Source organism: Urocitellus parryii, chromosome 1, assembly GCF_045843805.1.
Source record: "Urocitellus parryii isolate mUroPar1 chromosome 1, mUroPar1.hap1, whole genome shotgun sequence".
NCBI lineage: Eukaryota > Metazoa > Chordata > Mammalia > Rodentia > Sciuridae > Urocitellus > Urocitellus parryii.
The window spans coordinates 205,577,257-205,599,325 of NC_135531.1; the positions used below are offsets into that span (position 1 = coordinate 205,577,257).

Sequence of the window (22,069 nt, forward strand, 5' to 3'; positions counted from 1 at the left end):
TGTCATTTGAAATTATAATGAAAATCTCTTATATACATGAAGATTTATTGTTCTCTGAGAAAGGACTACTGTCCCCAAATCCAACTAATTCAGGAAAAGTTAGGACAGATTCTGTAATCATCTCTAGACTAAAGAACAAAGCTAAACTACAAAATCAGGAAGTGGATTAAGAAAAGACAGAACACATTTAGACAAAGACATGGTTACTTTTTTATTTGAAGGAAAAAAAAAGTATGTTTAATAAATACTGCGGAAACATTGACCAAACAAACGTACAAAGTGACTTCAACATTAAAAAAAAAAAATGCAACGCAAGTTCTGCTTTATAGCAGTTATAACTTATTCTCTTTTTACAATATTTAAATACAGAAAGCACTTGCCAGCTATTTTGTAATACTGCCCAAAGCATAATGCTGCACCAATCAAAGCATATATTATGTTGGTAAAATGTCTGTATTTCGTGGGAAATGACTGGAATGGTATTTTCTTGCAGAGACAAAACAAAGTGCTTGTAAGACATAGAACTGAGTGTTGTAATTACCTTAATCTCCTCTCCTGCCACAACTTAATGGGAGCACAGCTTCAACACTTCAAAAATGAAGCATTATATCATTGGAAGGAAAGCTTGTTTTCAACAAGCGCCAACAAAAAACAGGTTCAATCAGGTTTACTCTCTGAAAGAATCTCTAAAAGGAACTGGTCAAGAAAATCTGTAAACTGGTTTAAATGCTTATTATTTTATGTATCAACAATCAAGTTTTGAATATGGACCCTGGCTGAATCTGGTTAAGTGAGGTTTAGCCATCACAGTCTAGAAACAACATAGTGTTACGTCAGGACTGACATTATATAATTTTCTACAGGGATTCTCTAAAGCTTGGGTAAGTGGGTCCTTCTCAAACTGAGGTTCATTTTGGGTCCTTCTCAAACTGAGGTTCATTCAAAGAAAGTGAAAGAAAATGCAGATCATTAGAGGCTGCCCAATTTTGGAGCTTCATCCCCAAATTGTCCTTTTGCTTTGTATATTTGGTAACTTGTTCCAGACAGCTTTACTCACAAACTGTGCTTTCTGTTACTATTCCTTCATTATCTCTCCTGGTGAAAATAGTACCTATACTTCCCCCTTGGATCATTCTATGACATCAAACCAAGACAACTTTTATTTGACTTTGCATTTTTATCAAAGTTGGCAAAAAACAAAACAAAACCAAAAAAATCACACACCCTCTTTTCTAAACAGCACACAAAAATATTACATTGAGCAATTTACCACTTGTTAATGACAATCACAATGATGAACAGAACCATCCGACTGAATAAAAAAATCAACACTTTTTTCTATTTGATCTATGCGATCTGTGCAGTGCCGGTCTACACATCTTGCAAGGCTGCGAAAGCCTTTCTTTAGAACCATCTCGCTCATCAGCCATCTTCAGGAAGGCAAGATTTCAAAGCCTCATGAAGTTTTCCTCTGGAATCCCACGGGTCCCGATACAATTTCCATTTTAATGATGAGCTAAGAGGAAATTAGATCACATCCTCTAGAAAACTAAACGCTAAGGTCACAGTGCCAGTTCCCCAACGAGGACGGTATATTAAGATATACTTTTGTAAAGGAGATTAAAACGTTTAAAAATTAAATCAAAGTAGAGATCCATGAATAGATTGGAACAACAACAACAACCAAAAAAAAAAAAAAAAGCCAAAAAACAAAACAAAAAAACCGCAAGCACCATTCAGAGTGTGATTTTTCTTCTGGGTGGTACTCGCCTTCCTCCTCCTCTACCTCCAGAGCATTTGAATCTCACTTTTTTGGCATATTTTTCAAGTCACACTTCAAAACTCTTCAAAGTATTCACTTCTCACCACTCGGTCTACATGCCGAACCTAAGGACAGGATTCCAAAAGAGGGGCACACCCTTGCAGGGGCCTCTAGCCTGTGGGACACGTGACTTTGGCTGTGCACTTCACTCGACTTCAGCTTTTTTGTTTTGCTCACGTTGTTTTTTTTTACACTAGATTCCTTTGTCCTCCTTAAAGATAACGCAAGTTTCACATCACACTGCAGCTCTTTGCTTTGTCCTTTCGTAAGTCCGTAGCAACTGCCGAGAGTTCTGGTCTGCTAGGCATGTGTGAAATCCGCTTTGTGGCCCTCTGTGATTTGTTCCGCTTAACGTTTTTATTTGTCTTATTTACACAGGCCAAGGTGGCAACGTGAAAAATGTCTCTGACGCTATTTTCTGACTGTAAAGCTGAGCATTCAATGTAAGTAGCCGCTCCAATCTGTTTGGCCATATTTGCCCCCTGAGAAGCAAAAGAAGGGATTTTAATCAGCAATAAGACTTTGGAGGAAACTTACAAAGTATCTTCTGAGAACACACAACAATCCTGCATTGTCAAACGTTTTCTAACGTCAATGGAATTTTCCAACTGTCATTACAAAAAAATAAAAATGCTTTTTAAAAACTGAACGACTGTATTACTTCATGAATATTTGCAGTCAAGATCCAATTCTGAGATACTCAATTGTCATTAGATACTGCTGTAGCTCCCCATGGTGCTAAAGGCCAATCCAACATCACTGGGTCACTAAGAGATGAAGGCCCTGATCAGCAAATACTTAATGGTGAAGCAGGAGAGGAGCTAATGTAGTTAAGAGTCACTGGTTCATAGGTTCTTCCAGGGTTTACAGAAAAGCATAGAAGCTTACTACTAGAACAAGTCAGCCCAAGATCACGAACCCAAACTTTGCACTTTCCATACAGCTCTGGCAGGGGCAACATAGCCTCTAAAGCCCTCATGGGGACTTGCTTTCTAAAACTCTTCCTGACTATGAGTGGCAGCTGAAGCTAGTCAACAGGTTGTACAAAACACAAGGACAATGAAGGAATTTAAAATCAATTTCAAGTAGAGTAAGTTTGTGTTTGGGTTTTCGGGCCAAAATAAGTTGAGAAAAGCATTCGTAGTACTTTGACATCAGTTACTTTATGAAACGTAAAATAGCTAGTTTCTAAATGTGGTTGATTCTAGCAATATACACAGTAATAAGCATGTATGCATAATCAAAATGATAGATGAAGAAGATGAGAGTATTTTTTTTTTTTTCCACTCTCTTGTGGTGCTGAAGATCAAACCCAGGGCCTTGGGTATACTGGGCAAGTGCTCTTCCAGTGAGCTACACCCACAGTCCTAGATTGCAGTATTTTAAGTGATGAGTACTAAATGTCATTCTAGCTATTTCAACACAAATTCTCTTTAGAATCTGACTGTGGGCTTTAGAGAATGAACTTCTGGAACTGGTTTTCCTTTCTAAATACTTATGGGAAACTCCTGTAGAAATGACGCATCTCTAAAAGACTGTTTTATGGAGTTGGTCTACTTTACCTGCAACTGCCAGTTTTAGTATTCTATTGGGCTGCTACGTGTAAAAACGAGTACCTCTCTTAAAGAGAACTATTGATTTTGACTACATTCTCTCTAAAACTACTAAACTTAAAAACCAAGGGGATTGCAGAGATACACAAGGGTAGCATATGATCAACCATTTATTCTCAGATATCATGTAATTAGTCTACTGAATGACAGTTAGACCACTGGCTGAGTCTTTAGAAAAACAGTCTTTTTATTTTATTTATTATGAGTGATATTCCATTTCTTTCACTCTTTCTGAAATCTACTTTTACACACTGACAACATACATACCTGGTCATATGACACTGGTGTTTGCCTGTGATTTGAGAGCTCTACCAGTGTACTAACATCCGTCCGCAGATCAGACTTGCAGCCGACCAAGAGCATTTTAGTATTGGGACAAAATTCTTGGATTTCACCTTTCCACTGTGAGGGGGAAAAACAGAAAAAGACAGAAAATTAACAGAGCACCTCTATTCACAGAGTGAGAACAATTTTTCTACTGGCAGACATTGGAAACGGGACTTTCAAAAGGACATTAAAATGAATGACACCTCAGATAAAGAAGCAAACTTGCATTTATTTCCTAAGTAGATATTAAGTTTTACTACTTTTAAAAGTGGATCCATTAGGGAATGTCTAAGTCTATTATCATCCATTCCCTCTCTGTGACTCATGTGCTCCTACAATAAGAGGCTTATTGGGTGTTGTCTAAAGGTAGCCTCAACAATTTCTTAATTTGGGGGTATCTCTTAAAAGATAAAAGGACCTTAAGAATAATTACAATGAGTGACCATGTCCTTAGATGTATTGAGTGGGAAACTTTTAGGTAGAAGGCTGGAAATCAAACACCAGCATGCACTCACGGGTTGGTCAGGGAAGATTGACACATGCCACAAGTGTCAGGATCCTGAGCTGGAATTAGTAAAATAACCTCCTGCCTTCAAGGAGCTTCTATTCATGTGGCTGAAAGAACAGATGACAGCGTGGCCATTTCTTGGGCTATCGACAAGGCTGGTCCTATAGCTCATTTGCCTTTGAGTTAGTTTATATTTTAATATAGTTCAGTTCGACTGGTTGGTTCATGACCCAACCAATTATTAGGACCTCCAGAAATGTCTGGCAGGGAATGTTAACTGTACTCTTTTAAAAGCAAGCTGTGGTTTCATTTCCTGGGGCTTTTTCTCTCTGCCATCAGGACAGAAGTCAGGGATTCCAAGTGTATCCACAAGATATCACTGGCTCTCAGAGATGAGGAGTTAAAAGGGGCTTAGGCTCTTCCAAATCACATTCACATATCTACCCTAAGCACTCTAAGAACGATTGTGGAGATGACAAAGATGCCTAAGACATAGTTGTTTCTCCCAGAAAGGAATTCACAGAATAGCTGGGCTGATGAAGGAATGCATGATAAGAGGAACGTCCTGCAAGAGTAACTCGAGGGACCACCACGAGGCAACCCCAGGTTTAAAGATGTGCTTTGGGCAGTGGACTCTAGTTCAACAACCAGTTTATGCTCTGGTGATTTTTTTCCCCATGATTTCTTTCCAGAAATTGTTTAGGAGAATCTACCATGGCTAGGTAGCACTGGCATTAGAAACAGAGAGGGAATGGATGATAATAGACTTAGACATTCCCTAATGGATCCACTTTTAAAAGTAGTAAAACTTAAAACTTCAAACCCTCATTTTATAATGGTACAGAAAGAAGCCAAGCCATCAAATACCACAGAGAAGTATAAATTCATAATGATGAATTGAAAATAAGAATAAGAAATCTATCTTGCTTTAGTTCACACTAATCTCTGTGATATTCATAGACTTCAAGGACTCAATTAATCAAGATGAACCACAGCAAGAGGTATCCTAAGTCTCAACTCTTAACACAAACCTAAAATGCACTCAGTAATATCACTAAGGCCAAAGCCACTGTTCATTTGGTCTTAGAAGACAAAAGCAAAAAAAAAAAAAAAAAAAAGCCAGGAGAGAAAGGCTTTTCATTATAAATTATGCATAACCTGATACTACATCAAGTAAAAAACCCAGTAAATAAGCAACCTCTTTTATCTACAGACAGACCCAGACATGCCGTGATGTTGATCTTCAGCTGCGTAATGACTCTGGCCTCCCTCTGCATGTCTAGCAATTGTTTACAAGCATTAAAGACAGGAAAGGTGTATTCCTGCCTGAATCTGACAAAACATCAGTCCTATTTGTGTTTGATATACATTACTTAAAATTGAGAGGAGTTAAGTTTAAAAAAAAAAAAAAAAAAAAAACCTTTGATCTATTCAGAAAGTCACATTTCCACATTTCCTTGAGCTATGTTTGCAATGTTTAGTAAAGATAGAGGGATGAGAACTTCAAACCCTCATTTTTTAATGGCACAGAAGCCAAGCCATGAAATACCACAGAAAAGTATAAATTCATAAAAGCACAAAAATTTCAAATCCCCCTAAAGGTAAAAAAACCCAAAAGAATCCAACCCAAACAAAACAAAATAAATAAATAAACTCCGGTGTCTATCTTCCTCAACCCCTTTCCATGCTCACTCTGATTGGGACACGTGGTGACCGCTTGGCTGACACCACCTGGCTCTCAACATCCTGTGTCTAAGCCACAGTGCACAGAGGCGGGGTGCTCTACCAAGGTTCTAACCCTGAATCCCCATAGCACTTAATCCAAAGTTGAGAAAAGAGGTTGTGGCTAGTTAATGCTGCCCCATGAATGCTCACACCCCTCTAACACCCACCTGAGGGCTGAGTCCCAGGCTGGTAGAGGCCAAGGAACACCTCTTCCTTCTGCTGGCCTCCCTATGACCTCTGGTGCATCCTCAACTGGTTGCTTTCCTTTTGACCTCCCCCTGGTCCCTTTGGTATGAAGCTGCCTCAGGTTCCTCCTCCACTACAGAATCTGCCTTATCTTTGCCTCAAGAAACTGGGAAATGTGATAATGTACAATGTGTTTACAACTATTGTCTTGATTAGGATCTGACACACCTAATCATAACTCACATTGTCCCATGTCTGGAGACATACCCCTATTTCTCCTATACCAGTCCCTTTTTTGTTTCTAATAAATAAAATCATGACTGAAACATGGCTTCTTTATTAAAGTTATCTACTATTGCATTCAGTTCAATACCTAAACTGAGGTCAAATATAAATCTATAAACTAAGGCTTAATCTGTCTGGTAAATGAAAAAAGGAGAAGAAAGGAAGATAAATGAGAGTACTCAAATATAACTATTTTGAGATGCACCATTGAAAGAAAGAGGAAAGATGGAAAAGTTTTAAAGGATATTTTGTCTCAGAACTTTATGAGAAAAAAATTCAAGCAGATGTATTATCAAAAATAGTGACACATCCATGTGGGAAGCCTGTTTTGGTGTATCTTTTCTGGTGTTTTAATTACAAAATATAAGGTAAGGAACTAATTAGAGTCTTGGAGCTCCCCAGCCAAGCACAGGTTTCTGCCTTAGGATTGCTTAGCACAGAACTGTGTCACCCACTCCCAGCACTTGCCTTTTTAAGGACACTGTCCAGGGTCTCTGGTCTACTGATATCAAAGCAAATCAGCACGGCATCCGAATCTGGGTAAGAGAGGGGGCGGACGTTGTCGTAGTAAGGAGAACCTGAGAAGAAACAAAAGACAAACAAAAGTTTCAGGTTAAAGTCCCCTGTGTTTGTCATACATTAACTCTCAGCTTTTGACCTAAATCCCTCAACTGTCATTTTGAGGCACCACTCCTAATTCTTGGGAAAGAAAGGCAAACAAATATACAAAAGCCCTGTAAGTAACGCATTCATTTCTATCAGAAGATGAATGGCAATTCACATGTATCTGACCTGAATCAGAGAGTAGGACCACGATCTTAAAGTGAAATCTACACAGTTCAAAGACTAGAGGCTGAAGGCACCTGGATGAAGTGGGGTGGCACCCGGGGCCAGGTGTCCTTATGTGCAAATCCACCTCCACCATGAAAGTGGGAGGGAGTCAGGTAGCCTCAGGTGTCTGTGCTCTGATTCGTCACTCATAAAATGAAGATGACGACAATATGTCTATCTGGGATTTAAAAAAACACCCAGGTAATGCCTGGCATTTAATAAAAGATCAGGAAATACTGACTGGGATTACTGTGGTGGTGGTGTCAATTTTGTTAAAATCTGAGTGCTAGCAAGCATCTTAAATAGAGCGCGCTTCCTGGAAAGGAGTCCAAAACTCAAGATTTGCCTGATATTCAGACAGGGGCAAGAGGGGGAGGAGGGGGCTAGGTTCAACCGTGCAAAGAGGACCACACTAATCCAGTGGCCTCTTATCTCTAAGTTACAAGTTTGGTTAGGTCTTTGACCTTTGAGATTACTGACTTAAACTTATTCCCAGACCCTATACAGGCTTTCTTCCTGTTATAACAAGGAATGCAATAAATTCCATGCTGGATCACATCATTTTCCCACACAGATCCACCTCCAAGAGTGATGCTGAGGCACAATACAAGGATCCTGGCTTGAGTAAAATCCAGGGTACACGAAAAATTCATGGCACCAGACAGTTTAATTTAACCACAGAACTCTCTGGTCGTTTAAGAAGTTTCTTTTACTCCTTTAAGAATTCTGAAGGATGGGTAATTAAACGAGGCCAGTAATTACAAAGCGGTGTGGCTATAAAATTAAATACAGCTTGCCGATTGCTACTTTTTAAAGAAATTGCTTTCAGTATACTGACATTTCACAAACCTCACATGAAAACCAGCTCACCAAGCAAACACGTATGCACATACATATTTCACTCCAGAGCAAAGAAAGAAAACTGAAAGCATCCAAAGTCTTTTTGAAACTCTCTTTCATTTTGACATTATTTCCCATTTCTAGAAGAAAAACATGACATGTTGTCCCCTGATGAATCAAAACCTCAATAGTCAAAGACAGGAGAAGGGAAAAAAGCTTTAAAATCATCTTTTATAGTTCTATTAAAATTAAAAATTTCAGAAGCTTGTTCTTGTTACCTAGAAGTCACCGTGTTAGGACACCCCATTCCATGTCCACAGTATGTGGGTCCCAGACATTGACTATGGAAACCCAGGGAAAACTGGCTTTCTCACCAGCTGCTTTTAGGGGTACAGAGTAGTAACTTGAACTAGATGTGTCTGCCACCAAGGAAGAGTGTCCCAGGAATCAGGAAGAAAAGTGAGAATAAGCCAGAGCCTGACAACTGGAAGATATTTCCTCAAAACTTACAGAGTATAAGTTTTAAAGTTTAAAATGTAGAAGCATTTAAATATTAAAATAATCAAAATGAGGCCATTCCTGAAAATGACAACCTGTGGCTGCCACTTAAAGAAATGTGAGGTTACAAGAATAATTCACAAACAGTTCACCCATTTTTGAGAGACAGCAGAAATGAGCTAGCTTAACAGTATTCATGGATATATTGGTATCTCTATAGTAATGCTGACATGCAGACGGTCTTTATGACTTTAACACAGCTCCTGCTGAAAGCATCAGGGCATCTCTTTCCAAATAGTCAGAAAATTCTAGATCACAGAGTGGAAATGTAAACACAGGCCATGTCTTAGGAGGGTTTCTACTGCTTTTGAGAGTTAGCAAAAGATGACCTGACCCTAGACCCATAGTCGAAACTGTGGACAGGGCTGTCCAAAACCTAACCAGACTTCAGGAATCTCCTTTTCTTGGAAGTTATTCACATAAGGAAAGATAACTCTCTGGATACTTTCCAGTCTCAAGGGGACCTGAACTTGAGGACAACTCTCTACGGGTGCCTCACTTCTTCAAGACAGGATGTTGTAAGATACGAGCATACGCCCTCTTAGTCTGGCATCTTAAGACTCTATGATATTGTAGACCACCTTTTCCAAATGCAAAAATTAGGAAAGGTGGTGGAAAAAAATCCAAAGGGGACAAAAGTCATTTAATTAAAATTGGGACTACCAGAAAAACCCAGTGAAATGATTTGAACATCCAGGTCACCACATGGCTGGCTGCAGGGAACAGCCCACCCTCTATAGGCTGATTCCCCTCCCCCACCCATTTTATAGCCACAAAGGAGATCTGGCTTTGTGTTCAGCCCTCTGTCACAGGCTGGAGACTCTGCTTGCAGAAATCAACTGAGCCAGCTTCTGGGCTTAGTGAGCGTGTGCAAATATCTGCAAAATTTAGACTCCAGCATGATTTTTAAGTGAAACAGATTTCTTAAGCTAAGCCAAATTCTCATGGAAATTGGTTTTTGCTTTTGTTTTTATTTGGTTTAACAGTCTGAATGACAATACATATGTAGTGGAAAGGTTCATGAGAAATAAACCTCGGGGCTTGTGGGCCTGAACAGGTAATTTTAAAGGCTTTCACAAGATCTAATTAGCAATGACACTTTGATCTGGTACTATTACTTCTGTTAATAAATGTGCTGCTTTTGGATCATCAAGAGTGTCCAAGGGTACTAATAAAACTGATCCCTGCATTTATTAGTTTAAGTATAATTTGTCTGACCACGGACAATAAGACTCACTTGACATTACAAATAATAAAATAAAAAACTTTTCATTTTAGTTTTTGATAAGTTAAGGTTTTGTTTTGGGGGGGTAGAGGAAACTATTGCCTCTATTTTTTTTTTTCACAGCAACAAAATGGATACAGAATTATAAAAGAATCATCCTACCAGGAAAGATTTAACAATTCATCAGCTAAAGAGGAACTTCAGGGGAAAAAAAGTCTTGTGTAACTTTACAGTGTTTACTCTGAGCTTAACCACTTTGAATTCTCTCCTATGAAGCCCAAGCTATTGCACAAAGAATGCAAAGCAAAGCTGGAGAGGGCCTGGTAGTCCCAGGCCTGTGCAAGCTCCCTCCTAAGCCAAGAGAAGAGGAAGAAGAATCCCAGGAATGCCCATGTAAGTGAGAAGCACCACAACGAAGGAGAAATGACATCCAAGGAAGGGGGGCAAAAGTAAGCCAAGAAAGCAGGAACCACACCTGCCCTGACTCCTGCATTCCTCCAGGAAAAGTAGTCCAACACCACATGAAGCCAAGTAACAAAGCTTCTATAGACTATTTTTTTAAAGATACACATGAAAAGCTTTCAAGCTGCTAACTGTATAATCACAACACGTGAAAGACAGCTGAACATATTTTACTATGTAGCCAAGTATTAAACTTTAACTGCACTACATAGTAGGTACTGTGTGCATGCAGTCTGTACTCAAGGACCAAAGAATGCACTACAGTTAAGGTCTAATAAATCTGGGCACTGAGCTTTGCTCGTCAAATAAAACTTTTTCTCAGCATTTGGAACAGGCTTCATACATATGGAAATTCTGAGATGCCAGCATCTCTCTTGTACTCTGTGAAACTTTTAAGCCCACAGCACTGTTTCATGGTCCTTTCTAAGTAACCTACCAGACCATCAAAGGGAAAACTACAGGAAAATTCATTATTATTAAAAGAAAAACCACATTGCATATTCAAATTGTATCTCCCCCTCCTCCAGCAAAAACATATAGTTGAAGGGTTTTGTTCTGGTACAGACTAGAGTATGTCTGCTTTGGGGATTCTTAGTTGCTCAAGTTTGCAAACATCAGCAAAGTCCTAAAAGGCTTTTGAAATTGCAGTTCTACCCATCTTTGTCTTCAAGATCATTAATTTCAGGTGAGAGCAAAATTTCCAGACCAAGAATAGTCACAAAGTGCCTCGCCCAGAAACTAATTCTTCAGACACATACCTACCTGTTGAAGTCATCCTTTTACAGAGATAGAACACACCATATATGTACATAATTAAATGTATATGTCAGAAGATTCATGCCCAAAAGGGAGGCTTTATGGACCTTTGCAAACAGGTTCAAACACTGGGAGGCTTTAGATGAATCTAAGAACAGAGGACTCTTCTTGTTGAATATTTCATAAGTCTAGCTTCTAAGGCTTGAACCTTAATTTGAAAAGCATCCCTTTTCTCCATTAGAAATTCCTAACAGGAACAGCAAGTTAGGGATACTGAAAGTTTTGGGCAGAGAATATATATTAACTTTTGTTATTTTTAGTGACTACCAAAGAGCACATCTGTACCAAATAGCAGCTAGCGTGACACTGCATGATCTGCCCAATTATTACAAGACTTGCTTCCTCATGCCATCTCTATTCACAGTGAAAACTTCAAATGAGCAGCAGTTCAAGAATGTGAATCAAGTCTGGACAGAACTTTTATATCTGGCCCAGTAGAAGACTCTTTTTTCCTCTTTTGCCAACTGTTGACACTTCAAATTCCATGCCTAAAGTATGCCACAAACATTCCCAGGAAGGATATTTTATTTGTTTCTTCTATAGAATCAGACTTATGTTCTGAAAACTTGTGGGCATTTATGTAATGCTATAAAAATTGACACAATATGTTCTACTCCTGGCGAGAATGAATACACACAGTTGAATAGAAAGGTTGAAATAAAATTGCTATTTGGGGGCTTTAAATAAAACATTAGCTTTAAACTCCTAATCAAGATACTTAAAAATATAGAAGAATCAAAATATTTTACTAGTGGTGGAACCATGCATGGTGAGTCATAGAACTTTATGGATAAAAGTATGTAGGCATAATTTTTTGAAAATTACATTATCAATCAGTAACAGATTGAAGCTTTTATGTTTCATGTGATATATGAGAGTCAGATTCCTCAGAGTGAAGTCCCATGAGTGAATTCCCCTTTCCACATACTATGTCATCAGGCTCATTTTTCAAATCCAATGTGCACAACACCTGGTCAAACTCTGGAGGCAACTCACATTCCATGTCAGTAAAAATTTCTGTTTTTGCCAAAGGGGACCTCTGAGAAATTTGCCAATATGGAGTAATTGAAAAGATACTTCAAGGACACCAGAAAAGGACTGAGGTACAGTTAATTCATTTGGTATCATAGCCCACCAGACAACATGAACTAACGGAGACAGTACTGGTCCTTAGTGTCATATTTACATGCAAAAGAACTAGACTAATAAGGAAACATGGTTATTTCATATGGCATCAGAATGACCAATCTGGACAGCTCACTGAATTGTTCAAGTTAGCAAGAAAACAGATTGGAAAAACTAGTACAAACTGGGGTTTAAAAAAAAAAAAAATCTAATGACAGACTAAGACTTAGGAATTCACACCTCCTCCTCTCTTTTGGGGAGGGTCCATGGTCTAATGGAAATTATTACATGGCAAACAAATCTCCAAAATGCAGCATTCTGTATTGCTTATTGGAAACCACCAGCCAAGCTGTTTTGCCTTATCCTACGTCTCTTCAGAACGTGAACACCCAATTTAAAAACTGAACCTGGTTTTGAAACCCTAAGCTCCCAGTGATCATTACCACTTAAAGAAAAACCTGATTTTCTGCAATTTTATCCTGGATATTCACATCACCAACACCCATGCTTCTATGGTTTCTCTGCAAATCTTACTCTCTCCCTTTCTCTACAAAGGTTAACTTCAGTTGGAATTCCAAACTTACAAATCTTGTTTTCCTTGGTAGCCATTATTGTAAGCATGTTTTCAAGTGGGAGGGGTGTAAAGACTCGAAACCTGAGTCAGGGGGCCTGGGCTGGTTCCCTGGCCTTCAGCAATCCTTTGGTTCTTGTTGCTACTTGGTGAATCCAGCTCTCAAAACTTTAGGCTCACTCTTAATGTTTTCCCATGACCTCCATTTGTCCTGTGCATATTCTCAGAAGGATGCCAAGCCAAGAATTCCTTACCCTGTTAAGCTCCAGTTCACTAACATTTCTTTCCATCCAAACTCCTTACACCTAATCTGGACTCCTTACCTGGTTTCTTATATTTCCTTGGAAGAACTGAGTATTTGTTATTTTATAGTCACCCATTCTTCTACCTCTCTAATTTATCTTCTCACTCTAACCAGACTGTAAGCATCTTGTGGGCAGAAGCCACCCTTTCTCAGGTGAGTAACAACTCCTGGTCCCAACAACAGCAGCAGTATATGTGCACAGTCAAACAACCAGGTTGACTGGCTTTGTACAAGTCTGTAATTGGTGCCAAGATGTGTTCATTTGTATGTTAAATCACAAAAAGTATATGGGGGGGGGGTGCGACCAGTGATCTTCTTGCTAGCCACTTTTCTGGATTATTTATATACTTATCTCCAAAGTTGCTGATACACTTCCATTCCTGTTAAGAAATATTTCACTAGAACACCTGTCACCACTTCCCTTCTTCAAACTTGATAAGCTACAAATAATAGAGATAGATTTATGTTTATAGAGAGGTTTGTCTTCAAAGTGAAGTCATTAAGCTATTACGATTTTTCTATCCTCCCTGTTTCTATAAGTATAAAATTTTAAGGAATACCACATTCTCTGTTAATGATGCTAAAAAATATTACAGGAAGTGCTAACTTTAGCCCTCAGGGCCTAAAAGAAGCTCATAACATGACAAGATTCAAAAGAGTATTCATGAGGCATAGTTCTAGTAGCTGAATTGAATATTTTAAAACTAATAGTATGCCTTAAATAATATGTGCACTAACTTGCCTTGGTTAAAAGCTGGCTCGAATGGTTATTACTCCTTAAATCATATGTGCTGAAATTACACTGCAATCAAACCTCCTAGAAAAAGATATGGTGATCCTTAAATGACTAAGTTTCTATTATTAGTAGGGATCTGGCTTCATACTACAAATTGCTTCTATGCTTGGCAAATGTGGCAGATTTTGAAGCACAAGATACTAGAATTACTTTGGTCTCACTTATCACTTTAAAATGTTGAAATCATTGCCCACTGTTTTGTAGACACTCATTGGATGAATCTGAAAATCATGCAGAGCACTTCTGCAATGATTAATAAAAATGTTTATAATAACATTTGTTAGCAAAATGAGAAAATATGGATCAAAGACTATCTTTATGAATCTCCTGTTTTAGATAATTCCTGTGGCACCTTTTTGTTTACTTTTGGGAAGGCTGGAGTGAATCCAACTGGCAAAGTGCCATTTGTGGTTGCTTTAACTGGCATGTGCCTGGGGGCGGGGGTGGGGGGGGTTTCCTACCCAAAGATGATCTAGAGGATCTATAAAGCCCTGGGAAGCTGATAAGAGAAATACATTGGCAAGCAGGTGGAATAGGGCACTAAAGCTCAAAATCTCAACAATATTGGGCTCCTTATAGGCTGACCATGAGCTATGCCAAGTGGGGAGTCTCTTTCTCCCCAATGCCCCACTGGGCTGAACAGGCAGTAGGGCAGGACCATGTTTTAATTAACAATGCATCCTACAGCCTGACAGAGGGCCTGCTGATAGCAGATGCAGGGGGAAAAAAAAAAAAGAAGAGAGGGAGAAAGGAAGGAAATATTAGGTCTTAAAAATTTTCCTTTTTTTCTTGATGCAAAGACATCCCACATTATCCTACTTTCATTTGATCTTTCCCGTATTTATATTGGCAGAGTTTTGTTTATAAATGATCACATAGTTGTCATGAGTTATGAGATGCTGAGCAATTATAAAGACCAGATAAGAAAATAAAAACTGCTTCTGTCTCCTAAATGATTGCCCCTCTGGTAGGAGGCTGAACAAAATAAAATACCATGCAAAGGACAAAGTTTGTGGTATCTGTATAAGTAAGAGAAATAAAGTGCACTCAATTTTTCCAATATAAAGCCCTTCTCACAAAGTTCTGAGAATAAAAAATTAACATTTAGGACTTTACAGATTAGTCTTGGGTCTTTTCTCCAGAGTTGATAGCAGTTGTAAAAAAAATAAATATATCAAGAGACATAAGGTATATGCAAATATTTTCACAACTTGAACTATACAAATGTCTTCAAGGGCAAAGAAAATGCCAAACTTTTGACAAAAATAATAATAATAATAATAATAATAATAATCCTGTTCAGAAAATTGTGATGTAAAGCTTGGGATAAAGTGGACAAATTCTGAAAGTTGAAATGGTTAGTTGTTAATGCAATGGTTCCTGCTAGATGTATTTTATTCATGGACGACAAACCACTTTTAGTGTAAACAGGCTGTTCTTAGAATACAAGCAGTGCTTGGTGACTGTTCAATTAACTAACAGCTCACAAAATACTGCAATATACTTCTAAATAATTCTCTTTTGCCTCTGTTTCCAAGTGTATATGTCTAAGTTCTAATTAAGATTTCATACTGGAAAATTTTGCATTTTAATTATTTTGTAACCACAGTTGTAAAATCTTTACATTTTGTTAAGCATGCATAGGTTTTTTGTTTCACTAAATAAAAATACAAGTAATTATTCCACTACTGACTTTATTTCAGGTGATTATCTTTAACTTGATGAAAGGCAATATTTATAAGTTACCGTTCTTAAAGCACAGGTAATTCAGTGTCAGAAATGTCAGAAAACCTCATCTCCTTGGAAACCATGCATATCATTATTCATCTGCTCATTCATCAGATTTTAATGGGTGACTACTGTTTGTACAAGGCATTCTGTTATGTGTGTAGACTATGAACTGTAAAGTTTTGTTTATGCCTGAAAATATCTAAAGTGATATTTATCTGCATGCATGAAGAACAGCTCCAACTATAAACTGTGCCTATTCTGTTTATTTTCTAGCCTTTAAAAAAAGGGCCTCTTCTCTCCTAAAATAAAGTCCTTTTTCCCCCCTTTGGGCACCTAATCTAAAATCTCTGTTGGTGGTCTTGTGACTCCTGAAGCTTGAGACAGGGATGCATAACCTAGCATTCCTATAAGCCCACCCATTCCTCCTCCCTATCCAAATAAGTCTCATTCCTAAATTCACCAGGAAGCCTGGCTCTGCGCAAAACCTGGCTTGCTTTGTAGGCTGTGAGAACTCCATCATAGGACCCCAGATCCACTGGGACTAAGAGCTGAAGCCAACCAACATCCTGGGAAACAAAAAGCCTTGCCTGTCCAGTGTACTAAAGCCAAGAAGCGCATAGCTGGGACAGACTCTGCACATTATCTAGCTCAGTGTCCTCTTTTTACAAAAGATGAAAATGAGACCCAGGGAGGTAGAGGATTTGCACACAGAAATCCTGGTAACCAGGAGCTAAATCTAAACACAGCTTTGTATCAAGGACTGGATCAGATCCACTGCCCCACCCCATGCCTAAATAATTCTTATCAAGCATTAGGTCCAAACAGGATTGGGTGGGGGAAAGAGTACTGGGGTTAATTACTGGTACCATACCAGCTGTCCTGCCCACTAGGCAAACGATTTCCATGATATGTCTTGGAATTGGAGCCCATTAGTGCTAGGTTGTGAATAATTCTGATGATAGTAATATTGAAATAAAAAACCACTGGAATTTCGTCCATCAACACCTTTTCGATAGTATCGAGTCTGTGTGGGCAACCCCCAATACACAACACTAAATATGACAAGGTCCTTGTTCTGCTGCCCTTGGCGCAGTTCAAGGAAGAGCCTGACTCTCCAGGGGGAAAGTAAACCGGCCCTCCTCACTGCAGCAGTCGGAGCCTCTGGCACCCACCGTGAGAGGCGCTCGTGCGAGACTTTTGCCTTTGTGCAAGGACTGCCTCTGGCGACCCTTTCAATCTGGCCTTTTCCTCTTGCTCTCTAATGCCCCACGTCTTTTGGGAGCTACAGAGATTCAAGCCCAGAGTTGTGGGAAGCTCACAGAAGCACCTCCACGAAGCCACTCCCAGCTGAGCCCGGCTCCACCTCAGAGCCTCCCCGCCAGACGGCAAAACCTGCTGGCAAAACCTGCTTGTTGGCACTTGTGCGCTCCTCCTTGCTAGTTTCGAGTAGGATTTGGCAGATCAGTCCACCAGCAGATCAGTTCCCTATGCGCAGAGGCCTTTCCCTTGCCTTGCCTGGTGGCTTTGCTCCCCTAAAGACACCCTTTCAGCAAACAGCAATCCCTCACAGCGGAGCACTGCTGACCAGGGGTAGAGGATCCTAGTCCCAGATACTCAGGTGGTGCCCCAGCCCCCACCGACCTTGACCCGGTGCAAACCCCTAAGGTAGAGGGCTGGAAGCCTTCCCACTGGCGGGTATTTGACCCTTTCTGCCACCACGAGACAGGTAGGTGGATGGGCACAGGGGAAGGCAATAACCCGATCTTGAACCCCAGACCTTTGAAAATAACCCACCACGAAGCCAATAATTCAAGTAGACAGGAAGGTCAAAGGGGAACAGTGCTAGCTGCAGCTCGGCTGGCAAATGGAAGGTGATGCAATAGGGGTAGCGAGGGACTGGCGTGGTAGAGGTGAGCTGCGTGATCACTGGGAGGGCTAGGAGGAGATTGCGTGCCAGTGGGCGCTAAGAAAAGGGCCCGCGGCGCTTCCAAGAGGCCAGTCTACCCCCGGGCTCCCGCGCTGCCCTAGCCGCCAGCGCATTCCTGGCAGTAGGCGTCATGGGCGCCGGCAGCCGTTTTGCACGTTACTCTGCCCCAAGCGCGGAATCAGCTTGTAACCGCATCGCTCCGGGGATTTTCTTCCACCTCCCCCTCACTCCACCCCACCCCACCGCCAGAGCTTTCCGCCTCCTAGCCAAACATCAGGTCACATTCAGTAGGGGCACCCGCCTAGTACTAGTGGTTCCACAGGGGCGCGCGCACTCCCCCTGCACCGAGCCACCTTGGCAGCCCGGAGACCACTCGGGCAAGGCCGCAAGAACCGACCATGCCGGGCCACCCAGCCAGGGGCGACTCCAACCTCGGGGTCACCCTGAGGGCACACAGCGCTCTCCATTCCCTACTGCCACCCCTCTCCCCATATTGTACCCCGCCCCCACGCAGAAAGGATAAAATTTTCACCCAGCAGGGGCCGTGAGAATCCCTCACAGGGGCAAAATTAATGGAAGGGCGCAGAGAGCTGGTGGAACGAGCCCGCCGCGCACCCCGCAGCGACTAGAAACCCGCCCCAAGCGCCACGCGGTCCGATGACTCTTACCCGAAGTGTCCCAAAGGCTCAACTCTATTCTTTGTGTGTCGATTTCAAAACTGGCCGTATAATTCTCAAACACTGTAGGGACGTAATTCTGGACAAACAAAATGGACAGAAGAGGAAGGAAAGGGGGCAAAGAGGTTATTTTTAAAATACTCCACACCATCGAACACTGAAAATATCTCCTCCCCTAGTTCCCAATGGAAAAAAGGAAACACGCAGCGCGCACGCACACACACACACACACACACACACACACACACGCACACACACGAAAAAAAAAAACACACACACACATCAGACTACACACTAAACACGTGGACTCTGTCCGAAACCCTGTCGGCCCCATCGGCTCTCGGAGACAAGCTGACCCAAATCTTCCTACCTCGGGCTCTGCACACAGAAATGAACAAGTTTCAGGAGCTAAATAACCCCATGTGCAGGCGCGTCCCAACCCCTGAAACGCTTCCAGTGCACGTTCCCATTCCGAGCAGTGGGGAAAGTGGGAAAGGGTGAGAAGCAGGGGGAAGAACCTCGAGAAGGGGTATCTCAAGGGTTTCCTCCCTAAAAGCCGAGGCTTGCCTCACTCACCTCGGGGAAGCAGTCCTTGGCGAAGACGTGCAGCAGCGCAGTTTTCCCACACTGACTGTCTCCCACCACTACTATCTTGCATTTCACGTTCTGGTTAGGATCCATGATAGATTTACTGGATAGTTTCTGGCTGGCTCTTCTCTCCTTCATTGATGTTGCCTTATTTTCTCTTGGAACAGGAATTTTCTCTTAAGAAGAAAAAATATATATTTCTCTCTATATAAAAAGCATATATAAAAATAAATCGCAAGGCTGGTGGGAACCCCTGAAGCGCAACGCGGACGAGGAGGAGAACGAGAAGAGCCGGCTCGTTACTCCCCTCCAACAAGTTTTATGCCTGACTCCACACCGCGCCTCCCAAGTCCAATTCCGATCTGACTGCTTTGTTTCACGCTCTCTGCGCGGCTTTATACGCCCAGCCTTCCAATCCTCTTCTTTCTCAATGAGAGAAGGAAACTGATCCGCCTCCTCCCCTTTTATGGAGCCTGGGAGCGAGCGCTGTAGCGTTGCTTGCGGAAAATGTAAGCAGCGCGCCCTCTAGGGTGGCTGTACAGAATGGATTTCAGAGCGAAGCTCTGGGACAACTAGAAGACCCCAAGTAGGATTTTCTGATGGATGGAACTGAACAAGTACAGAAGGAGGCAGAAAATGGATATCTGTGCACATCAATTTGTACTAGAATTCCTTTAAAGATGTTTTCATAAGTGATCTTCTCCAGAAGCCTCATGAACTTTTTTTTGTGAGAACATAAGTATTTCCCATTAAAGTCAAGGCATAGTTACAAAACATAGGAAGCAAATTTTGGGTGCCAAAGGGTTAAATGGTTGTATTACAAAGAAAATTAAAAGGTCAGTGTCAGGTACGTAGGCCATGGAACAATAGCTAAGCCAAGCTGTTTCAGATGCAAGAATTGGTTTGCTGGGTCACAGTAACAGGCTAGCTTCTGAAACCTGGCAATTTCAGTCATTCAAGAGAAAGCAGAAAGGTTTGCAGGAGTGGGAAGAGGGAGTGGGAGGAGAGAAGAAAGAGAGGCAGAAGATGCTTATAACTGAGGCCACTGGAAGCAGCCTTACTGCACTAGGGACCAAATACACAGTGTCAGTCTTCTGCCCACCCCTGCCCTTGGACCTCTCTGCCTTTCATTCCTTCATCTGTAGCCACCATCTGCCTTGGAATCAAAGCACTCTCAGATGGATTCAGAAGACCCACATACCCTTAGATGAAAAACTCAAGTTCAACTCTCCAGCCCTCTCCACCTCTCCTCCACATCCATACCTCTAGTCTTCCAAACTCTTCCTCCCAGCAAGAGCCTCAGAAGGACCAAAATAGCCCACAGATTTTGTTATCTTTTTTTTCCTCTCTGTGAAAACTCATCTTCATCTCTTGTATCCCACATGGTCAGGAGGTTTCAGTTATTAAATTGTAATAAGGATATTGGCCCAAACTAATTTATAGATCCTCCTATGGAAATTTCTGGGCTTCTAAATGAGAAGGTAAGGTGGAAAAAAAAATGTTCAGTGTGGGTAGTGGAAAGACACAATGAAGGGTAGTTAAAACCTTGATGTAAATAGGAACATCTAGGACCAAGAAGTGTAGGGCATCCTGGAATGGTCTCTCCCTTCCATTCAGAGCTGAGAACATTGGAGTCTCCCCTGAAAGGACAGTCCTGACTTTAACTGGATTGATGGGTTTGTTTTACACAGGTGTAGACCCACAGAGAAGGAAGTTGCTGGCGCTTCTGGGGTTTTCTAGAGCATCATTTGCTGGAGTTGCTTTGAAGAGCTTTAGCCCTCTCCTCACACAAATGGTCCCCTAGGCAGTTTGTGAGGAAAAACGGCCCATATTTCCCATGAAGACTTACAGGCACTTAGATTCATTAGGGTCATGAAAAAGTCCTATAGAAAAGTGGCCCAGTGAGAATGTAACCACCTTTTGACCTAGATATCCCACTCCTCGGTCTATACCCAAAGGACTTAAAAACAGCATACTACAGGGACACAGCCACATCAATGTTTATTGCAGCAAAATTCACAATAGCTAAACTGTGGAACCAACCTAGATGCCCTTCAGTAGATGAATGGATAAAGAAAATGTGAGATATATATATATACACACACACATACATATGTGTATATATATATATATATATATATATATACAAATGGAATATTACTCAGCAATAGAAGATAATAAAATTATGGCATTTGCAGGTAAATGGATGGAGTTGGAGAATATAATGCTAAATGAATGAAGTTAGCAAATCCCAAAAGACCAAATGCCGAATGTTTTCTCTGATATAAGGAGGCTGATACACAGTGGGGTTGGGAGGGGGAGCATGCAAAGTTTAGATGAACTCTAGATAGGGCAAAGGGGAAGGAGAGGTGGAGTGGGGGCCAGGGGATAAAAATGATGGTGGAATGAGATGGACATCATTACCCTAAGTACATGTATGAAGACACGAATGGTGTGAATATACTTTGTATACAATCAGAGATATAAAAAATTGTGCTCTGTATGTGTATTATGAATTGTAATACATTCTTCTATCATATATAACAAATTAGAATATTTTTTTTAAAAGTGGCCAGTGAACATAGTTTCAGAACTAGCACTTCCCAAACCTACTTAAGCACAGGAAACTTTTATCAAGTTATTTACATGTTCATTTGAGAAGTAGTGGGCATAAAGATAGGGGTAGGCGATCACAAGGAAGTATAGTTGGATCTTGAGATTCACATATTCTGGTTATGTGACATTGGGTGAATTATTTAACTTCTGGAAGCCTCTATTTCATCATCTTGAAAATAGGAGTTATAATAGTATTTATGAGGAAATGCAAATGAGGCTTGCATAACAGTTTCTGGCACAATAAAGAGCTCTGCACTTATATTTCCCTGTCACTCTTACTTGCTTTTCCCAGAACCGCTGAACACATCTTGGGGAATCCTATTTTCATTCGTGGATTTAGTCATTGGAATTGGCCCCACCTCATCTTCTTTCACATTTTTGACTTGTGAAGTTGCTTCTTTCCAGAGATAGGACTTGACCTTTCATATTCCTTTACTGTTGTGGCCTGTGTGGTTAAACCACTCTGACTAGCATTAATAGTTATTTGTTTTGAATTGAATGATAGGTGAATAGGGTAACCACATAATTTATTATCT

The 22,069-nt window shown here is 40.8% G+C and overlaps 1 protein-coding gene across 1 annotated transcript; it reads right to left on the reverse strand.

Moving 5' to 3' along the window:
* Window positions 1-215: 215 nt before the first annotated feature.
* On the reverse strand, window positions 216-19,271 carry Rnd3 (Rho family GTPase 3). Its single transcript, XM_026389294.2, has 5 exons — window positions 18,906-19,271; window positions 18,321-18,408; window positions 6,935-7,044; window positions 3,703-3,837; window positions 216-2,304 (listed from the first exon to the last, which is right to left on the reverse strand). Exons 1-5 carry the CDS (start codon window positions 19,053-19,055, stop codon window positions 2,053-2,055), a joined length of 735 nt encoding a protein of 244 aa, XP_026245079.1. The 5' UTR covers window positions 19,056-19,271; the 3' UTR covers window positions 216-2,052.
* Between the last annotated feature and the right edge of the window lie 2,798 nt (window positions 19,272-22,069).